The sequence below is a fragment of the Mesoplodon densirostris genome, chromosome X, assembly GCF_025265405.1.
Source record: "Mesoplodon densirostris isolate mMesDen1 chromosome X, mMesDen1 primary haplotype, whole genome shotgun sequence".
NCBI classification, from domain to species: domain Eukaryota; kingdom Metazoa; phylum Chordata; class Mammalia; order Artiodactyla; family Ziphiidae; genus Mesoplodon; species Mesoplodon densirostris.
In genome coordinates this window covers 23,309,075-23,332,382 of record NC_082681.1, presented here as the reverse complement: position 1 = coordinate 23,332,382, position 23,308 = coordinate 23,309,075, and the positions used below count along the sequence as shown (strand labels likewise).

The following is a 23,308-nucleotide window of genomic DNA, read 5'->3' as shown; positions in this document are numbered from 1 at the left end:
GGTTAAGAATCCACCTGCCAATGCAGGGGACACAGGTTCAAGCCCTGGTCCAGGAAGATCCCATATGCCGTGGAGCAACTAAGCCTGTGCGCCACAGCTACTGAGCCCGCGCGCCACAACTACTGAAGCCCACGTGCCTAGAGCCCATGCTCTGCAACAAGAGAAGCCACCACAATGAGAAGCCCGCACACCACAACCAAGAGTAGCCCCACTCGCCGTAACTAGAGAAAGCCCGTGTGCAGCAACGAAGACCCAATGCAACCAAAAATAAATAAATAGATTAGTTAATTTAAAAAAAGATCTGGCACAGCCTAAATAAATAAATATTTTTAAGAAATAAGGTGATTTGAAAACAGAAAAGTAATGTTAATTAAAAAAAGAAATATGGGCTAGAATGAAAGGAAATTAGAATAGTGTGGCCAAAAGGGTCAAATTGTGAAGGGTCTCTATATACCCTAAGAAAGAGTTTGGCTTTTATCCTGGAGGGAGGGGCCAGGCAAAGGAAGTTTAAAATAGGGAATAATATAACCAGCTTTTATTTTTTAGGAAGATAATCCTTGTGTGGAGGGTAGCCTGGAAGGGACCAACCCAAACAAGGTTAAGCCCCACTGAGCTCTACTCCCCTTTTTGTACAGGTAGACAAAATAGGGTCCAGAAAAGCTAAGAAAATTTGTCCTAAGTCACATAGCCTGATTATGGCAGATTTGAGGCTAGCAGATAGTTATCAGATTCCTCCTCTGTCTCATTCTACCACCCCACAGTGTCTTCTTAATTGTCAATCTAAAGTACTACCTTTTCAAAATAAATTTTAATAGACTTAATTTTTTTAGAGAAGTTTTAGATTCATAGCAAAATTGTGTGGAAGATACAGAGATTTCCTGTGTACCTCCTACCCCCGCATACATGCAGCTTCCCCTTGATCAAAATTCCTCACCCAGGGTGATTCATTTGTTACAGTCAATGAACCTACATTGGCACATCATTATCACTTCACATCCATCATTTATATTAGGGTTCACTCTCAGTGTTAAACATCCTGTGGGTTTTGACAAATGTATAATGACATGTATCCACCATTACAGTATCATACAGAGTAGTGTCACTATCCTAAAAATCCTCTGTGCTCTGCCTATTCATTCTTCCCTCTCCCCCAACCCCCCAGAATCCACTGATCATTTTACTGTCTCTATGGTTTTGCTTTTTCCAGAGTGTCATATAGTTGGAATCAAACAGTATGTAGCCTTCTTAGGCTTATATGGGCTATACTCTATATAAGTATATATCACTTAGTAATATATACTTAAGGTTCCTCCATGTATTTTCATGGCTTTATAGCTCATTTTCTCTTTTTTATTTCTGGATGTACCACAGTATATTTATCCATTCACCTACGGAAGGACGTCTTGGTTGCTTCCAAGTTTTGGCAATTATGAATAAAGCTGTTATAAATATTCACGTGCAGGTGTTTATGTGGACACAAGTTTTCAGCTCATTTGGTTAAATACCAAGGAGCGCAATTGCTGGATTGTATGGTAAGTGTATGTTTAGTTTTGTAAGAAACTGCTAAACTATCTTCCAAAGTGGCTTATAAAGCTTTTATGTGCCAGATACTATTTTAAGTGTATTATGTTTATAAAACTGTTTACATCCTTTCAACGACCCTATGAGATAGGTACTATTCTTATTTTTCAGGTGAGGAACTGAGGCACAGAAAGGTAAAAACTTCATTCCTAGGAAATGGCAGAGCCAGGATTCTAACCCAGGCCATCTGGGTCATGAGCCCATGCTTATAATCACCATGCTAGAGGTGTACTGACTCAGCCTTGTCCAGGGTCACTTAAAGTTTATGACAGGTGAGCAGTAAAGAATACTGATTTCATTAGTTCCCCTGCCTTTATAGCACCCTGGGAGAAAGAAGGTCAATGGTTGTTGTGGTTGATCACTCTTTGACACTTAACTGTAAGACTAGATTTAAATTACTTTCCTGGAGACCTGTGACTGCAAATATATCATTTTCTTCTTATTCTCCACTTTCTACTTCTTCCTTATGTTTCCTTTGTTGGCCTTTCTTCTCCATGACCTCCTTCCTCACTAGCCCCCTCTTCCTTCCCGGTCTAAGTGAGCATACCATACACACAGGAGTTTGTTCTTGTAGGTAATACTATTTATTGAAGAACTTAGAAATATTGATACAGATGTCACTGATTTCTTATTTTTTAAGTCTTTATTGAATTTGTTACAATATTGCTTCTGCTTTATGTTTTGTTTTTTGGCCCCGAGGCATGTGGGATCTTAGCTCCCTGACCCACACCCCCTGCATTGAAAGGTGAAGTGTTAACCACTGGACTGCCAGGGAAGTCCCAGATCTCACTAATTTCAAATTGAGTAATTTGGACATGGGGCTAGACTTCTCACCCTCTTTCCTCCCATGCAAAGAAGTCTGTTGTTAGGCTTATAAATTTATGGGAGGAATGATTAAACTTCTAAGAACCTGATTATAAATACTTCTTTTCTATTCACTAAAACATATCCCTTAAGGGATAATATTTTTGATCTTCATATCTTCTCAGTTAGCATGACCACTCGCATTAATCTTAATTCCTGAGGTTTCAGTAAAGGATATCTCTTCTCTCTATCCAGTGTCTCGGCATCAGAATTCAGTTGTATTTGGGGCTGTGCCTAACTCATTATAAACACTCTTCATGCATCCTTGGCTCCCGTTTATTTAGTAAATAAGAAAAACAATTTAACACATCATTGCGTAAGATTACTAAGGGACCTGGTAATCTTAAAGTGGTAGTTGGAATTTTGGATCATGAGCCCGTTTTCCACATTTGAAATAACCTCACAGCCATTCAGCTCTAATTTCTTGGTTCAGTTTTCTTACTTTTTAAACCACGTCTGAGATGACAGAGATGACTGAGATAACATCAGTTTGCTCTTCCATAGGATGTGCTTTAGTATTTGTCGAATGGCTCAGTGGGCAAATCCGCAAAACTATTATGAGTGGTAAAAGCACAATGAACAGTTTTGTGAGACAGCATGGCATTTTACTGGGCCAATGACTGTTATCTCAGCATGTTCATCATGTTTTTAATGCCATAGTGTCAACTCAGTTGAGATAGAACTGGAACCAATATGGATTTATTATATTAAATGGGAAATATAATTCAATCATGGAACTATTGGGTAACATACACCAAATGAAAACAAACCTAAAAAAATAGAGAACCCCCCAGCCCCCAGGTTCTTGGTCTGATTTTAGTCCCTCTGGAGCTTTGGAGCAAATGAATTCTGCCTGCCCCATTGTGTAGAAGGCATTTTGAAAGAAACAGGAGCTGCTTTGTGCATTAAAACAGACTCTGAGACCCTTAGCAGCTGCATTTGTTGTTTCTAGGACTCCTCATGAGAGGGCTTTTTGAGCTCAGTGGCTGCTTATGGTCCCAACAGCTTGTAAATCCAGTGAACATATGGCTGGCTAGTAGCATGTTAAGCTCTCCCACACTTCACCCTGCCACAGTGGATCCATTAGGTGGAGCACATCTTTCCTGGTCAGCAAGGCTGCGAGACTATGGCTTCGAGGCTTCAGCTGCATCAAGACCTGGCTCCTGGCTCCATATGATCATATTTTCATATTCTCGTGCCTATTTAGCAATTTATGGTATTGCACAAAGCCACTATCAGAAGATTTTAAGAGTGAAAACACACTGAAATTGGTATCTGTATATCACATGATGCTGTATCAATGATGCAGTTGTCCTGTGAGGGGTGTTGATAGACTGCTGTGTCCCATTAGTCCAGAATTCTGGATTTGCAGATTAACTCTAGCAGTAGGGCATAGCAACAGGTTTCCTTTTGTTAAAAAATAAACTGGTCAGCCCCCTTGGTATGGTTTATGCTTTCAGGAAGCCATGCACTTTTATTTCTTTGAGATATTCATATCACTGTGGTCTGTTCGTTTATGGCTCACTTTTGACTCCTCATAGCAAATATCCTAGGGAAACATTACCCTTCAAGAAAGGCCAGCAAAAGTATGAATCAAAATTCTTGTAAGTGTTTAATGCTCCTTGACCTAGTAATACTACTTTGAAGAATTTTATCTTAGGGGATTAAACAGACATGTCAAAGATTTATATACAAGGGTATTTACAGTGGTATTATAACAGTGAGAAATTGGAAATAACATAAATGTACAACTATAGAAAAATGGCTAAAATATTATATACTCATGTTGAAAAACATGCAACCCTTAGAACTCATGTTTTTGAAGAAAGCTTAATGACATAGGAAAATAGCACAATATAATATTAAGTGAAGAAAACAGATGAAGGAAAATAACAGTGATCATCTCTGGGTGCTATAATTATAGATACCTTTATGATTTTCTGTATATTCAAAAATTTCTAAAATGAAAAAAATTGCTTTTATAATCAGAAAAAAAATAATGAACATCATGTATACATCAATATATAGCTCTAAAAGAAATCCAGGAAAGCTGGAGTAGTTTTAGCACCTAGCCCTCAATAAATGCTTGTGGGGTAGGTAGATGGATGGGCAGATGAATGAATGAATGCCAGCTGACACTTGTAGGTACCATCATTGAGTTTATATGACTGCAAGAAATAACAAATGAAGATTTATTAATTAAAAGGAGAAGATTCCAGACCAGTCAGCCACTTGAAGGATGACATGGAAGGTACTGAAGGAGTCACAAAATAAGTGAGTGGCTGATGGCAGCAAGGGGTTGGGTCTGGCCTTGGGCCCATTGCTGTTCTCATTGCCCAGCTGTCAACACCATGTTTCCTCTTGTTCTGTGTGTTCTTGAAGTATCTCTTGAGCCTGCTGTTTTCACTGGTCTCTGTTTAGTTTGGCCAGTGACTAAGCAAGTGAGTCACAAGTTCATTTCCCATGTGAACCAGTAAACACTTCATCATATAGGAAGAAGATATCCCAAGGCCAACTCTGGCTGGCCAACTCTCAGAGATGGGCTTTTTGGTCATGTGGACAAGCAGGAGAGTGTTGGTGGATCAGGGCAACCTGCCTCTAACATTTGTGAAACCACTCAAAATGACCCTGTCCAGAGGGCTGTGCGTACTGTTCTTGAGGGTAGTCCTCTGAAACGGAGGTGTGCTGTACATAACATTAGCTACCCAAGGAATTAGTATAAAACTTAGTCATGTCACAATGTTTTTTAACGGATTCACAATAAGCTTTTCATGGAAATTATAGATGGGCCCAATTGATCTACATTCTGTTCTACAAGGTCTTAACATCTTTTTGGCTATTTTGATCAAATTGCTGAACAGGATCTGGCTTCTCTGCAAGTCCATCAGGAGACGACATTGGATGTGTGAATGAAATCTAAATGTCTCCACTTCAGTGCATTGCCTTATCTGTACAGGAGCCTGCATCAAAGAAAGCCATTAGACTCTTTAGCACAGCATTCTGTATCTCTGCTCTTGGCGGCTTAGTAAACACAGTGTTCTTAATTGCGGTTACTCTTAAACCCAAGAATATGATAACAGTGCCTTGTTTATATCTGCTCTGTCTTGATCCTGCTAAAGTATTAGATTTATGTTTGTCTTTTCCAGCCTGAGTCACCTCTCATCACTCATTTTTCCTAATGTCTGCAGATGTGACGGATTCCCTTAAATTGGTCAGCTGGATGTTGTATTCTTTAGGTTTTTTAAGGAAGAGGAAGAGAACATTTTCTGAGTACTAACAATGTGCTGTGGTGTACTAGGCATTTTCCTATGCATTGTCTGAGTTAATCGTCACTATAGCCAAATAAGGTAGGCATTATCATCCCAATTTTACAAACGAGGAAACTGTGGCTTTGAGAATTTAAATGACTGAATCATAATTTGAACACTGGTCTGTTGGACTTCAAAGCCTGTGCTTTTCCCACTGCGCACACTGACTCCCAGGAATAGCAGCGTTTTTTAGACTGAACCTCATAACACAACAATCAGCTGGCCTCCCCTCAGCTCTTGCCTTTCTTCTGTAACTAGCTTCCATTCCACTTCGCTTGTGTTACCTTGGGAAGATCAGTCCTTTGCAGCAAGGCCAGGAAATTAAGCTTTGAACCACCAATAAGGAGGGCATTGATTTGAACCTGCTTTCAATTTTGTCCCCAAACCCAGTTACTATTTGTGTTTGTGTTTGGTACCAAATCCCAGACAAATCAATTCATACTGTTTTGGTTTCTTCTGCCCTCTTTTGTTGTCCGCTCAGCAGCTTTCTAGGGAGATAATCTAGTTGAGGGCCTTAAGAGACAAACTCTCTAGGAATGTACTGTGGAGACCAGGAGGTTGTGGAAAGGGTTACAGGAAAGCTCAGGAAGGCTGAGCGTGGTTCCTGGGTTTCTTCCCCGCTCTATTCTTGTAGTTTCTGCTGCCAGGGTTGCCCAGGGGGAGCCTGAGTATAATTCCCAGTTGCCAACAGTCATTTTCTGTACCTACAAGAAAGCAGGATAAAGCTGGTCTCCTGGGCCATTTTGGAGACATCCTCTTATGCAACTGAGTTTCTTAGGAAAATGCAAATTTGGGAGTAAGTGGAAGAAGGTCAAGCTCTGAGGAGCAAAGTGGGTCCAGTGTGGAGGGCTTGGCAGTGCCTTTTTTGGTACCTGCCCCTTTTTTCCCTTTCTTTCCTTTCAATGTCTCAGAATTTGTGGTTTGGCATTGTCATCAGCAAGTAGCTACAAGTGACATAAGAGGCCAACTGAGGGGAAGGGGCACCACAGAGTTAGGAAGGTGGTGGGTTGGAGGGGTAACAGCAGAAATAATTACAAGACAGGCGATTTGCCAAAGATACACTGTTTTGAACACCGTGAAGTGTGGAAAAAGACAAGCTTTAGTATCTAATTCAGGTTCCTACATTTATACAACCTCACTACATGAAATGTCTGATTTACATCAGGGAGGGCAGGACTCCTCATTTCACCAAAGCAAATCACTGTAGTACACAGTTAAAAAGAACAGAACCTCATTTCTCCAGTGCTGGGCTGTCTAATATGATAGCCACGGGCCACGTGTGGCTCTTGAGCATTTGGCACATGGCTAGTTTGAATTGAGGTATTCTGTAAGGGTAAAATACACACCAGACTTCAAAGATTTAGCATTAAAAAATAGGGTAACAATCTTTTATATTGATTACATGTTGAATTAATGTTTTGGATATATTGAGTTAAATGAAACATTATTTTCACCTGCTTCCTTTTTTTTTACCTTTTTAATATGACTACTAGAACATTTAAAATTACACAGGTGGCTTGCATTAGACTTCTATTAGACAGTGCTACTCTAGTGTATTCAAAAATAAGATTTGAGTTTAAGCATCTTTCCAGTAGTACACTTCTTGCTTTAAGTAAGTATACCTCTACAGGAGAAACAGACTCATTGCAAAAGAAGGGCAGGGAGGAATGGAGATTTGCAAATGGGGAAGCTGATTATAGAGGGAAGTCAGCACCCTGCCTTCGTTACCTCTCAGTCTGAGGTAAGGAGGTGCAGGGGGTGGTCAGTTGCTGGAAGCAAGTGCTCTCTTTTCCCTAGCTCCACCTGGTCTCCTAGCTGGGGCTCTGAGAAGGGAGGGGGGGCACTTTGAAACTTGTCTGCCCTTACCATCTTAGCCATTAAGCTCTGAGTGGGAGACGGTGGTGATGTGACGGGCACTTTCCCTGGGCCCCTGTGGGCCACCATCCCTGGCCGAGAGAAGGAGGAGGAATGCGGCAAGCCCCTTCTTCATTCCCAGGGCCATCTGGGAGAACTGTTGCCGTATCTCCTTCTGCCAATAGGCGTAGATGAGTGGGTTGAGCAGGGAGTTGCCCACACCAAGCAGCCACAGGTACCGTTCCAGCACTGGGTAGAGGTGGCACTCCTGGCAGGCCACCTGCACAATGCTAGTGATAAGGAACGGGGTCCAGGACAGAGTGAAGCTGCCAATGAGAACGGCCACAGTGCGGACAGCCTTGAAGTCACTGGGGGTCCGTGGGGGCCGGTGAGCCCCAGCCGGGGCTCCTGCATGCTCCGTCTTGCGGATCTGCTGGCTGTGCATGGAAGCAATCTTGAGCATGTCACAGTAGAAGAAGACAAAGAGGAGCAGGGCTGGGAAGAAGCCAACGCAGGAGAGGGTCAGCACGAAGCGCGGGTGAAACACAGCGAAGAAGCTGCAGGGCCCCTTGTAGGCGGTCTGCTGGAATACGCGGACCCCGAGTGGGAGGAAGCCAATGAGGTAAGACACCAACCACAGCCCGGCAATGCAGGCCCCGGCCATGAGCCCATTCATGATCTGGAAATAGCGGAGGGGCTGCTTGATGGCAAGGTACCTGTCAAAGGCAATCAACATGACCGTGAGGACAGAGGCAGCTGCAGAAGAAGTGACAAATGCCATCCGAATGCTGCACAGGGTCTTCTGTGTGGGCCGAGCCGGGCTGGAGAGCTGGTCTGTGACTAGGCCAGAGATGGCCAGGCCAAGCGAGGTGTCAGCCACAGCCAGATTCAAGGTGAAGCAGAGACCTACACCATCATTCTTGTGGATCAACGACAGCACAGCCATGGCCACTAGGGCATTAGCAGCAATAATGAGGGAGGCCAGGATAGCAAGGATCACTCCGAATGAGAAAGATGACTCCATGTCTTGAAGTGGCAGTATTTCCACTTACCAAGGCATGCTGGCTCTCCAGCTCAAATTCTCACGGCGGGCGGCAGAGCAGTGGGTTCAGAGCTGCAAGGCTGTGCCGGCCATCGCTGGCAGTCCAGGCCGGCAACTTCCTTTCTTTGGGGTACTGCTGGTCACTGAGAATCACTCCCCGTCTCGTTTTCAGTCCTCAGCCTCTTGCCTCTCCAACTCTCCGAAGGCAGCAATCCAAACGCAGACGTCTCCCTGGGTCCTGAGCTAGTCCCTCCTCCCACCACCAAGTTACTAGACAACTCCCAAGTACCTGCTGCCCGTTGTCTCGCCAGGCTCTCTCCCTTCACTGATGTTTCAAGGACTTTGTTTGGAGAGACTCGGACATTCATCAGGTCTTCCGTCTGGCAGAATATATAATTGACTCTAATCACACTTTTTCTTTCTCCATAGCTTGATCTTAGATGTCCACTTCTTTTCTTCCTAAGCCTCAAGTTCTAGCTTAACAACTAATCTCAGTTTAATTAAGCATTTGCTTAATAACGAATTCTCAGTTACTATTATGACTGCTTTTAATCAAGAAAAATGATCATAATCAGTTGAAGTGGGAAGTGGGGCAGGCAAGCTATTTTAGGGTCCAGCATACTTTCAGGGCAGTTACCACATGCTTAGGCTGTTTCTTTTTTTTTTTTTTAAACATCTTTATTGGAGTATAATTGCTTTACAATGGTCTGTTAGTTTCTGCTTTATAACAAAGTGAATCAGCTATACCTGTTGTTTCCTAACACCTCAGATTCTAATTCTTTCAAATAGGGTGTGCTGGTCCCCTATTTCTCATCCCTCAGAACTTGATTAGTTGAGGATTCAGAAGGGCAGGAAAAGCAAAACAGAATTGTTACTAGCTGTTATTCAGTTTAGAATAGAGCCTTCTCCCTGTCGAGAGCTGCTGTCTATTGGGTATACTCACTGAGAACTTTCTCTGCACTATGTTGGACCATGTCTCTGGTCATGAGTTGTGGCTGCCAGTCTTGTACTTTCTTTCTTTCTTTCTTTCTTTTTTTGAGGCCACACCGTGAGGCATGCAGGATCCCTGACCAGGGATTGAACCTGTGCCGCCTGCAGTGGAAGTATGGAGTCCTAACCACTGGACCACCAGGAAATTCCCTGCCTTCTACTTTCTCGATCCTGTAGCTTTGCCTTTCTTTTTTTTTAAAAAAATTATTTTATTGAAGTGTAGTTGATTTACAATGTTGTGTTAATTTCTACAGTACAGCAAATTGATTCAGTTATACATATACACACGTTCTTTTTCATATTCTTTTCCATTATGGTTTATTGCAGGGTATTGAATATATTGCCCTATGCTGTACAGTAGGACCTTGTTTATCCATCCTACATATAATAGTTTGCACCTGCTAATCCCAAACTCCCAATCCCTCCCTTCCCCACCTTCCCTCCCCCTTAGCAACTACAAGTCTGTTCTTTATGTCTGTGAGTCTGTTTCTGTTTTGTAGATAAGTTCATTTGTGTCATGTTTTAGATTCCACATATAAGTGATATCATATGGTATTTGTCTTTCTCTTTCTGCCTTACTTCACTTAGTGTGATAACCCCTAGGTCCATCCATGTTGTTGCAAATGGCATTATTTCATTCTTTTTTATGGCTGAGTAATATTCCATTGTATGTATATACCACAGCTTCTTTATCCATTCATCTGTCGATGGACATTTAGGTTGCTTCCATGTCCTGGCTATTGTAAATAGTGCTGCAGTGAACATTGGGGTCCATGTATCTTTTCGAATTAGAGTTTTCTCTGGATATATGCCCAGGAGTGTGATTGCAGGATCATATTAGCCTTGTTTTTCTTGATCCTTTAGACTTGAGGTATCTCTGGAACAGGAGAAGGGGAGGTGAGCTCCATTCTGGAAAGTATCTACTCTAATGTTTGGTTGTGGAATTTTCCATTTTCCAGGGATAGAGTTAGGCCAAAGGGCGGCAGTGTTGCTGAGGCAGGTGAGATGGGCCCAGGGAGGGCGGCTGTGTAGCTCACTGCTATTTTAGATTGTATATCCATTTGCTCAGGTACATTAGAACTAACCTTTTGCCTGCTACTCTCATCTTGGATACCAAGAAGAGAGGGGTGGGGAGAAGAGTGGTTAGAAGCTTGTTTACTCAGTTCAGGTCAGAGCACAAATGGGAAAGGTTAGTGTTTTAAGTGAGGGAGTGAAGAGCAAGGTGCAGAGTTGGAAGCAAATATTATATTCCAGGATGTTTTGACAGTCTGAGAGGGCCTTTGGCAGATGTCTCTCTTACAAAGGATCAGAAAGGTTGTGGCGTGGGGACTTGGTATTCTGGTTGCCAACCTGAGAACTGTTTTTATTCTTTGGTGCATCCATTAGGAGGCTGGTTTCAGTCGCTTAGCACCTGGCCTAATTTTATACCTGTATCTAAGGTGTGCTTTTGTTTTCCCAGCCCTTGACTCTATGCGTGGAGTCAAGGTGGCCCTTTTCAAACCCATGCTAAAACTCAAAGAGTGCATCAGAATCCCCTGGAGGGCTGGTTAACACCCAGATTCTTGAGCCTCACCTCCAGAGTTCTGAATGTGTTAGTTCTGGGGTGGGCCCAAGAATCTGCATTTCTAACAAGTTCCCAGGTGATGCTGATGCTGATGCTGCTCTAGTGAAATGCTCTAGTGAAACGGTTCTTAACCTTTGCTGAGCAGTGGAATCACTTGTTGATTCCAAAACTAGTGATGTTTGGGTCACACACCAAGGGATTCTGATGTCATTAGTCTGGGATTTGACCTCTGCATCTGGAGTTTTAAAAGGTCTGCAGGTGATTCTAATATTCAGCCAGGGGTGGGAACCACTGTCAAATGGCAGAAGCACAGGCTCTGGAGTCAGGGCACCTGGGGGCCAGCCTGACGCTATTTCTGTGCTTTTGTGTGGACAAATGACTTCACCTCTCTGATTTAGCTTTGGCTTCCTCATGTGTGACATGGGGACAATAATACCTACCTGTCAGTGTTGTGGGTATGATAAAAATGAGATATGATGGATGCAAAAAGGCTTTATGAACAGTAAAATGTTACACAGGTATTTTTCTTGATTTTCTTCTATCCTCTTGTTAATCAAAGGGTGTATCAGATCAGGAACATTGGTATGACCTGACAGCTTGGTAGAAATGCAAATCTCAGGCCCTGCCCAAGACTTACTGATGCAGAGTCTGCATTTGAACAAGATCTCCAGGTGATCTGTAGGCACGTTAAAGTTGTCCTTTCCTCTCTCCTACTGTCAGGTGCCTGGTTGTATTAGTTTCATTTTGCTGCTGTAACAAACTACCACAAACACAGCGGCTTAAACCACACAAATTTATTATCTTAGTTCTCAAGATCAGAAGGCCCAAACTGGTCCCACAGGCTCAAATCAAGGTGTTGGTAGGGCTGCATTCCTTCGGGAGCCTCTAGCAGGGAATAATTTCCTTGTCTTTTTCAGCTTTTAGAAGCTGAGCACATTCCTTGGCTCATGGCACATCACTCAGACCTCTGCTTCCATAATCACATCTCCTCCTCTGACTCTTACCCTTCTGCCTCCCTCTTTTAAAGGACCCTGTGATTACTTTGAGTCTACCCAGATATCCATGATATCCTCCCCATATTAAGATCCTTAATCACATCTGCAAAGTGCCTTTTGTCATGTAAGGTAAAATACTCATAGGTTCTGGGGATTAGGATGTGCACATGTTTGGTGGTGTGGGGACCATTATTCTGCCTATCACACCAGTATTCTCTGCTGCCCAGGTCTCTTTTCCCTCCATCCCCAACAGATGCTCTTCTCAGTCTACTCTTCCTTTGCTCATATCCTAGACAGTTATTTGTTTTCTTTTAGCCATTAACACTTTCCTGTTTTCTGTCTCAGGAACCCACACGCTGATTCAAACTAATTTAGGCATCCTTGGAAAATAGTGAGCTCTCTGTCATTGGAAGTATGCAAGTAAACGATGAATGCCCACCTGCCAGGAGGGCCTTAGAAGGAGATTCTGCAGTGGTGCAAAACATCATTATTCCCGCTGAATTGTCTTTCACTCCCCACACAATCTGTTTTTGATGGGCCTCCAAGAGTCTCCCTTAGCTCTCTCCCTTCATTCTTAGCTACCCCCATCTCTGTGTTTCCCTTGGTATTTTCCATCCCCTTTCCCACATCACCACCTGGTCTCAGCTGTGTGTCCTAGGTCATAGCCACAGAGAACATGGTTCCTTCCTGGGAGGTTGGTTGCTGGTCCTTAGAGTCCTGGAGCAGACTGAGGACTCTAAGTCTCCAGTGTGGAGCATTGACAAGGCAAACAAGCTTGGGTTGAGAGAGGGAAGAATGAAAGGGCTTATTCTCTGGTCAAACTATCCTATAATGAATGCATTAAAGGCTGGTCACAGTGAGCTGTCACCAAGGATGCAACAGGGCGCTTTATCCACCCCGAGGGAATGGAACAAAGGGCCACAGGTTTCAGCTGGAATGGGACTGCAGGAGATGCCAGGCTTCAACAGAGCCTGGCTTTGGAGCCAGACTCGTGGGAGAGGAGCTCTAGGAAGATATTCAAGACAAGTCACACCTGATTTCTCATGGTACCTAGACCAGCCATCTGCCGGTGATGGTTTAGCTGCATCTTGCCCAGGACTTTAATATCTCTTCCTGAATGAGTAGACGGGTACATCCATTACTGTGAAATATTATGCAGTGGTGTGAAAAGAATGGGATGGGTTTATTTGTCCTGACACAGAGAGACCTCCAAGACTTGGTGTTGGTTGATAAATCAAGTCACACATCAATATGTAGAGTCTGAACCCACTTATGAAAATAAAACCCCAAACCTCAGCTAAATGTATAGAGAGGAGATTGTTAACAGTGAGTGAATAACTGTGAGGTGGGGAGTGGGATTGATGGGGGGTGAAGAGAGACCATCACGATTTACTTTGAGTACTTCTTACTTGTTATATATTCTCACAGTGAGGATGTATTCATGTAATTTCAAAAGAAAAAACCTCCTCAAAACTCCCCCTTCCTATTCCAACTCAGGCACTAGTTTGCAAAGGCCTTTTTCAGACTATACAGAAATGCACACACACACATTCTCAGACAGCCATTTCCAACTCTTTCCTGAGGAAGATCTGGGGGTAAGATTTGGGGGTTGCAGGAGGGGTGGGGGATTGTAACAATGCCTGGGGGTATGTGGAATCTGAGAAGATTATTGTTAATATTAGTAATACCTACATTTTATCACACACACTTTACATGGGTGATCTCATTTATTCCTCATAATATCCCCGTGAGATGATATTATCACCAACGCACATGGAAGTTCATTGAAGCTAATTAAACTGCTCAGGGTTCCACAGCTAGCAAGGGGTAGAACTGGGGTTTGAACCCAGGTCTGCCAAGCCTCGGAGTCTACATTCTTGTAACTCTGTCAGCTGGTCTCTTCAGAATTGTAACGTTATTACAGAAATGTAAATTGCTGACCAGAGAAAGGGTGAAAGCTGTGTGGCATCATCTGAAAGCTTTGAAAACCTGTGCCCAGCCTCATGAAGGATGCTAGCCCTCACCACATACAAGAAGAATGCTGCCAGCCTACATGCAATGTCATTGTGACTTGAGCCAAGACAGGCCCGTCCTGTGCTTCTTTTCTGAGGGCTTTGCTTGCCCCTCAGCTTGTCTCTCTGATCGCCCATCTGATCTAGTCTTTTCAATGATGTGTCTCAGTGATCTGGCTTCTCTGCCCTGTGGCCCACCCACTCCTTTCCCTAATCTGCAGACTGTCTCCTACTCTCTGGATCAGTGTTTCTGGATCATTCCTGCTAACTAGCTTCTTCCCCTTGGTCTCGATATGTCATTCTGTGATATGGCTCAGCAACAGAACACCCCAGAAAAAGTCTGGCTCAAATAGTGAAAATGAGGGCAGTAAAAGCTGATCATGCAGGGAACATTTTGGAGAATAGGGAGTGGAGCACTAGTCATTGGGTTGGAGATTGACCTGAGTAGGCAGGCTCCTGTCATCTCTCAAAAATGCTTTTCCATTCAGCTCCAGTTGGATTGGCCCAGCTCTGTTCCTCACCCCATCTGGTATGATTGTCCCATTCAGTTCAGTTCAGCACACACACTCCATAGGCCTGCATGCCAATGGGGATTTAACATCATGGATTTAGAGTAAATGTGATTTGTGATTACAGGGGGCTCCTCTTGGATCAGAGCCATTTACTCCCCCAGCAATTTCTTCTTTACTCTCTCACTTTCTTCTCTGGAACTGGATTCTGCTTTCAAAGTCAGCTTATCAGAAATCTTGGTTGCTTCTGAAATTTGTGGTGCTTGACGTGTGGAAAGCTGCTGCTCTGGGCAGTGGAGGAAGGGGAAAATGACAGCCGGGTGGTAAAAGGACATCTGTTGTGTGTCTTCTAGAAGGCATACTCACCCCTGGAAGCAACTTGGCCTCTTGCTCCTCAAGAGTTCGGGATTCTCTGTCCAGTTACTTGGGATTCTACCTAAAGCATCAGATTGCCAGGGGCCAACAGTTGTGCTGAGCCTGGCGGGGAGCCCATAGGGGTGCAGTTGTGTTTCCAGTTCACCAATACCTGACTCACAAAACTCATGCCAGTTCTCCTGCAACATCTTCTTGCTAAGCTTTGCAGACTGCTCTCAATTATCTGTGGATGACGGTATTCACAGATAATCAAAGGTGCTTATCTAAGGCAGTTATCCTTAGCTGTTATTGTGGTATTTTTTAAAAACTGAAGTATAGTTGATTTACAATGTTGTGTTAGTTTCAATTGTAGAGCGCAGTGATTCAGTTATACATACATACATGTATTTATACACATATGTAATCTTTTTCAGATTCTTTTCTAAGTTATTACAAAATATTGAGTACAGTTCCCTGTGCTATACAGTAGGTCCTTGTTGTTTACCTATTTTGTATATAGCAGTGTGTATATGTTAATCCCAAACTCCTAATTTATCTCCCACCCACCTATCCCCTTTGGTAAAGGTAAACTTTTTTTTCTATGTCTGTGAGTCTATTTCTGTTTTGTAAATAAGTTCATTTGGATCATTTTTTAGATTCCACACATAAGTGATACATGATATTTGTCTTTCTCTGTCTGACTTACTTCACTTAGTGTAATAATCTCTAGGTCCATCCATGTTGCTACAAACGGCATTATTTCATTCTTTTTGCATGGTTGAGTAGTATTTCATTGTATATATATACCACATCTTCTTTATCCATTCATCTGTCGATGGAAATTTAGGTTGCTTCCATGTCTTGGCTATTGTAAACAGTGCTGCAGTGAACATTGGGGTGCATGTATCTTTTTGAATTATGGTTTTCTCCGGATGTACATGACCAGGAGTGGGATTGCAGGATCATATGGTAACTCTGTTTTTAGCTTTTTAAGGAACTTCCATACTGTTCTCCATAGTGACTGCACCAATTTACATCCCCACCCAAAGTGTAGGAGGGGTCCCTTTTCTTCATACCCTCTCCTAGCTGTTGTTTTTGAATCATAGAACCTTTTAAAAATCTGATGGAAGCTGTGGACCTCCCTCTAAAAAATGCACATGTTCATGTCCATACAGATCATACAAACAAATCCAGGGACTTCATAGACTCCCTGAAGCCCACGCATGGATTCAAGTTAATATCCCAGGAGGAGATGATAAGATCCTCTGTTAACACAATACATCATTTCTTATTCCCTTTAGTCCTCCAGGAAACCTACAAATCAAGACCAGATCTTTTAAACAAATATATTTAAACAGCTTTCTTTAAAAAGTGTGGCCTGCATCCATTGTTTTCGGCTTCTGTTTTGCTTCCATCAAGCAGCATTGCCCCTAAGTCTCCAGTGTGGGAGCAGGTAAGTACAGGATGGCATGCTGCTTAGATTTATGGGTCCTCTTGAGTCACCTTCCTGATGGTGACATTGTTTTTGGATCAATTGAAATAAGTGGATGAAAACACTGAAAAATTAAAGGTGCTTCTACCAAGAGACCTTTTCTGTAGTGTCTGACAATGTTGATCACCTTTCACTCTTCTTGAATCCTACTTTCTCCTGCTGCTTCATCTTCATCTGTCATCCTCCTCCTCATCTCCTTTCTTGGCTTCTCAGGCACTTTGACTCAACAGTTTACCAATGAATTCATAATCTTTCTCCAAAACCAGTCTTCCTCCCTGACTTTCTTGCCTCAGCAGAATGTCACTACCCAGCTAGTCTTGAACCAGAAACCTAAGCGTCATCCCTAGATGTTTCCTCACCACCCACATTTACTTCAATCAACATATGGTACCACGGAAGTCTGTTGACTTTGGTCCTGCACATCACAGCCAACTGCTCTCCCAACATAAGAACTTGTGCACCTTCAGTCTATTCTCCATAGTGGTTCCAAGGTGATCAAAAATAAAATTGACCATTTCATTCCCAGGGTTAAGGGAGAATACCAGGATTGTATTTTTTTCCCTCCACATATGTGTTTTCCCTTGAGACCGAGCATGTTCACCTTTGTATTCTCAGTACCTAATGCAGTATGTGTGTATAGCAGGTCCTCAACAAAAGCAGCTGCCTTGTTGGTTGGCTGAATGACTGAATGACTGAGCCATATGATCACCTCTCATTGCCTACAGGCTGGAATCTGACTTTTTTTTAACATCTTTATTGGAGTATAATTGCTTTACAATGGTGTGTTAGCTTCTGCTGTATAACAAAGTGAATCAGCTATACATATACGTATAACCCCATAACTCCTCTCTTGTGTCTCCCTCCCACCCTCCCTATCTCGCCCCTTTAGGTGGACACAAATCACCGAGCTGATCTCCCTGTGCTATGTGGCTGCTTCCCACTAGCTATCTATTTTACATTTGGTAGTGTATATATGTCCATGCCACTCTCTCACTTTGTCCCAGCTTACCCTTCCCCCTCCCCGTGTCCTCAAGTCCATTCTCTATGTCCTCTGCATCTTAATTCCTCTTCTGCCCCTAGGTTCTTCAGAACCACTTTTTTTTTTAGATTCCACATATATGTGTTAGCGTATGGTATTTGTTTTTCTCTTTCTGACTTACGTCACTCTGTATGACAGTCTCTAGGTCCATCCACCTCGCTACAAATGACTCAGTTTCGTTTCTTTTTATGGCTGAGTAATATTCCATTGTACATATGTGCCACATCTTCTTTACCCATTCATCTGTCGATGGACAGCATTTTTCACAGAACTAGAACAAAACATTTCACAATTTGTATGGAAACACAAAAGACCCCGAATAGCCAAAGCAATCTTGAGAAAGAAAAATGGAGCTGGAGGAATGAAGCTCTCTGACTTCAGACTATCCTACAAAGCTACAGTAATAAAGACAGTATAGTACTGGCACAGAAACAGAAATATAGATCAATGGAACAGAATGGAAAGCCCAGAGATAAACCCACGAACATATGGTCACCTTATCTTTGATAAAGGAGGCAAGAATATACAATGTAGAAAAGACAGCCTCTTCAATAAGTGGTGCTGAGAAAACTGGACAGCTACATGTAAAAGAATGGAATCTGACTTTCTTGGCTTCATCTACAAGGCCCTTCAAAAAATGGCCTGAACTCTTCCATCTTCATAGGATGTCCTGCCCCCCATTCCATCCCCTGGTCACACCATACACTTTTTAAAAATTGAAGTGTAGTTAATTTACAACGTTGTGTTAGTTTCAGGTGTACAGCAAAGTTAATGATATACATATATATATATTCTCTTTCAGATTCTTTTCCATTATAGGTTATTACAAGATATTGAATATAGTTCCCTGTGCTTGTTGTTTACATATATAATATTTGTCTTTCTTTTTCTGGATGACTTCCCTTAGTATGATAATCTTAGTATGATAATCTCTTAGTATGATAATCTCTAGGTCCATCCATGTTGCTGCACTTGGAATTATTTCATTCTTTTTATGGCTGAGTAGTATTCCATTGTGTATATATATATATATATATATATATATATATATATATATATATATATATACCACATCTTCTTTATCCATTCATCTGTTGATGAACACTTAGGTTGCTTCCATGTCTTGGCATTGTAAGTACACCATACACTTTTCACACTTCGATGCTTTTGCCTTTGGTGGTTCTTCTTCTGCTGGTTCCTCTGCTTGAAATGCTCTTTCTGCATGGCACCCATCCCCTATCTTCCACCTGCATGGTGATTGCCTTCAAGGTCCAGCTCAATTGTTACCTGCCTTTCTGTATCTTTACACGACAATCTGCTTTCCATCCCCAGCTCCCTCTGACCCCAAGCAATCAGAATTAACCGATTCCTTATCTAGTTCCAATAGCATTTCACTCATGTCTTCATTATGACACTCATCCTTTTGTGTTATATTTATTCACATATGTAACTGTCTGGCAACATTGTGAGCTGGTGTCTTGTGGTCTTGTTCACTGTAGTATCCCCAGCATCTAGCCCAGCACCTAAACACTCGCAAATACAGGATATGACTTTATATGTTGGTGTTAGATGTGTTCTTATTTATTTTTTTAATATATTTTTTTAGCTTAAAAAGATACCAGGGGCTTCCCTGGTGGCACAGTGGTTGAGAGTCTGCCTGCCGATGCAGGGGACACGGATTCGTGTCCCAGTCCAGGAAGATCCCACATGCCACAGAGCGGCTGGGCCCGTGAGCCATGGCCGCTGAGCCTGTGCGTCTAGAGCCTGTGCTCCACAACGGGAGAGGCCACAACAGTGAGAGGCCCGTGTACCGCAAAAAAAAAAAAAAAAAAAAAAAAAAAAAAGAAAGAAAGAAAAAAAGATACCAGCATGGAATACCACCTCCTTTGCTGTCACTCTGAGACAAACCACCAACATCTTTTGCCTGAATTATTGCAGAGCTTCCTAACTAGTCTTCCTGCTTCTACCTTAGGCATCCCCCCCCACTTCCCCGCCCCTGGCCACTTCCAATCTGTGGCCAAAGTGATCCTGCTAAAATGTAAGTCAGACTGAAATCCTTCGGTGGCTTCTCACCTCACACTGAGTAAAATCCAAAGTTGCCACCCAACATGGCCATGCCTGATTTGCTCCCCTGACCCCCACTTATCCTGTGCATAGTGGCTAAGGGTACAGACTTTGAAGCCACACTATCCTGGCTCTCCCATTGTGTGACCTAGGGTAAGTGACTTAACCTCTCTGTGCCTCAGTTTCCTCATCGGCAAAATGGGGATTACAGTATCTCCTTCATAGGGTTGTCGTCAGAAGTAAATGAATTAATATATGTAAAGTACCTAGAACAATGTCTGGTACATGGTGGGTATTTAATTGGATTTTGTTAAATAAACAAAAATCTGTCATTCTTTCCTTTGCCTGCTCCTCTCCAGTCACTCTGGCCTCCTTGTTGTTTCTCAATCACACTCCTGTCTCAGGACCTTTGCACATACTGTTCCTGCTACCTAGAGCAGTCTTCTCCCAGATACACCCATGGCTTGCTCCCCATCTTCTTGCAGATCTCCGCCTCCATGTCACTTTATCGGGGGGGGGGGCTTCTTTGACTGACACCCTTTATAAAATAGCAATACTCTCTCACTCTCTGCCCCCTAATGCTGCTTTATTTTTCCTTCATAGCAGTTATCAACGTCGAATGTATATTTATGTCTGTTTTCCTTCTTCCCCAACAAGAATGTAAGGACAGGAATTCCACTTGCCTTGTTTACTGTTATAACCCCAGCACTTAGAACAGTGTCTAGCATATAATAGTTGCTCAATAAATATTTGTTGAATGAATGAATAAAAGACAAAAGCAAGAAAATTAAGATCATACTCTTTCTGCCAAGATAACATGGCAATAAAAAAGTGTGATAGGGCCTCCCTGGTGGCGCAGTGGTTAAGAGTCCGCCTGCCGATGCAGGGGATACGGGTTCGTGCCCCGGTCTGGGAGGATCCCATATGCCGCGGAGCGGCTGGGCCCGTGAGCCATGGCCGCTGGGCCTGTGCATCCGGAGCCTGTGCTCCGCAACGGGAGAGGCCACAACAGTGAGAGGCCCACATACCGCAAAAAGAAAAAAAAAAAAAAAGTGTGATAAAGGTAAGATAGCTGGATAATGGTAAGAAAATTCTAACAGTATAGAAAGGAACAAGGGGAAAATAAAAGCCTCTTTCCCCCTACCTTCATCTGTTTCCCTAAAGGTAACCATAGTTGTGTTTTCAGTTTCATTAACCAATAAGTGTATTGTGTGCTTGCTATGTGTGCAGGAAAGTGTTTGAGGTTTGAGGTGCTGAGAGCTTAAAGATGCAGTCTTTACCTTCTAGGATCTCACAGTCTTTCTGGGGGGAGAACATAAAAGAGTGGCGAAGTGCTGCAGAGTTCAGAAGTGAGAGCCATCACTGTAGGCTGGCAAGGTCAGGAAAGGTTTCCTGCATGAGAGATGCCTTGATGAGAGTTTGGAGTTTGGGCAGGTTTCAGTTAGAGAGAGGCGAGTGGCCCAGGGATATGGGGCTCTCTCAGAAGAGGTATCTGGATTGGATAATGAAAGGGGCCTTTAAGGGAATGGATAGAAGTGGAGCCTGGCTGAAGTTGAGGCATCATGGTGAGGCGCAGTGGGAGAAAAGACTGGAGAATAGGGGCTGGGGCAGTTATAAGAGTACTGAAAGAGCTGGGAGCCATGTGACAATGACTTGGAACACCACTGAGAGTAGACGGAATGTATTTTATAGACACTGCAGTGCCACAATTATTAGGAATTGGTGATTGGATATATATATATATATATATATATATATATATATATATATATATATATGTATATATATATATATATATATTTTTTTTTTGAGGTACGTGGGCCTCTCACTGTTGTGGCCTCTGCTGTTGTGGAGCACAGGCTCCGGACGTGCAGGCTCAGTGGCCATGGCTCATGGGCCCAGTTGCTCCGCGGCATGTGGGATCTTCCCGGACCGGAGCACGAACCCGTGTCCCCTGCATCGGCAGGCAGGCTCTCAACCACTGCGCCACCAGGGAAGCCCTGGATATATATTTTTGGGTGAGTAATAGGGAAGACTGAAGCATGACATCCCTGTTTTTGAACCTGGGCAACCAGGAAAATGGTGATAACATCGCCTGAAATCGAGAAGCCAGGAGGGAAGACCGTTTTGATGTGAGGGAAGGCTGTTTTGGGATGTGGTGTGGTGGTGGGAAGTGGAGAGATGAATTTGGCTAGACATATTGTTCAGCTTTTCCTTGAATGTGGGGACTGCCTTCAGTTTCCTTAGTATTACCCACTGAAACTAGAAATGAGCTCTGCATACAATGGGTGCTAAATGAATGTTATTGGTGGAGAAAGGAGTAGAAGCTGGGAGAGCTAAAAATCTTCCCAGTTTACCTGGGACACCTCCATGGATGTGCTTCCAATTGGTAGGAATTGGTAGGTAAGATATGCCTAGAGATTTCCATAAGTCTGAGTGGAAAGGGGATGGGAGTCCAGAGGACCCTCTGAATTTAATGTCTGAGAGGAGGACCAGCGTTTGCCATCCAAGGTGGCTATTATTTCGTTCATCTTGTTCTCCTCTTTTGCTTCATCTTCCTTTTGAACTCTGATGACTGAGGCCCAGGTATTGCTCCAATTCTCTCATTTCACAGTTGCCTGATGAATCCAGCCAGATAATACTGCATGCTAGTTTACCACTCTGCAGTGACTACTTCAACCCTACAACTAAGCAACCTAAGGTTTCTAGGAACAGATAAAACCCATATGCAATCTGTCACTGTTTAGTTTTCATTGCCAAGGTAATTCTACAAAGTTAATGAATAGCTGGGTTGGAGTAGGGGAGGGGAAGAGCCACAGAATGAATAAAGAGAAACTGTCATTTATGGGCAGCCTCTGTTCTGCTTCTTGGCAAGTCATTGGGTACATCTTGAACCACTGAGGGTACAGTTGTCATCATCGCCATCGTCACCAAAATACTTTTTTGAAGTGCCTAGTTTCTGGGGCTCTGAGCTAGGCCTACACAGAGAACTACACAGCTCTGGAATTTCACTTTTAGACCATGCATGATCTGAGACCAGATACTGATGTCCACATATGCAAGATGGATTCAAGTCTTCAATATGGTTTATTCACACATTATATGCCACCACCTCTTCTACATGTTCCTGATTATTTCTGGAGTAAAATCTATCAAGTAAATATACCGTGTCCCCTCGATGATATTATAGCTCTTTGAAGGCAGAGAACCCAACCTTACAATCCTGTCTACAGACTTTCTGTACAGGACAAATACAGGTGCTCAGTAAGGACTCATGAATCAGCCAGACCTGATGGGTAGAGAGAGAGTACCTTTCAAGCTCTTTAACTCCTTTAAACCTCAGTTTCTTCTATAAAATGGGGAGCATAATTGTATCTATAGACTTCACGGGGTTGTTACAAGGATAGAGGGCCAATGCATGTAAATTGATTAGCACACAATCTAGCATTTTCTGCTCAACTGTTAGCTATTAATTTAACAATATGAATTTCTACCTCCCGCTTGAGTAGGAGAGTGACTATGGAAAAGGGGTAGCAGCTTTCACACAAATCTGGGTATTCAATTCAGCCTATGGAGGCACACTTGTCAGTTGCCTATACATTGGGATTTGAGAGACAAAGAAGATTTACCCCCTCACGTA

The 23,308-nt window shown here is 42.9% G+C and overlaps 1 protein-coding gene across 1 annotated transcript; it reads right to left on the bottom strand.

The window, feature by feature from the left end:
• Nucleotides 1–7,623: 7,623 nt before the first annotated feature.
• Nucleotides 7,624–8,631, bottom strand: GPR119 (G protein-coupled receptor 119). Its single transcript, XM_060088098.1, has one exon. The coding sequence runs from the start codon at nt 8,629–8,631 to the stop codon at nt 7,624–7,626; it is 1,008 nt and encodes a 335-aa protein (XP_059944081.1).
• Nucleotides 8,632–23,308: the final 14,677 nt, after the last annotated feature.

Excerpts from the sequence above, each read along its gene's own strand:
- GPR119 (XM_060088098.1), bottom strand. The coding sequence starts at position 8,631 with ATGGAGTCATCTTTCTCATTCGGAGTGATCCTTGCTATCCTGGCCTCC.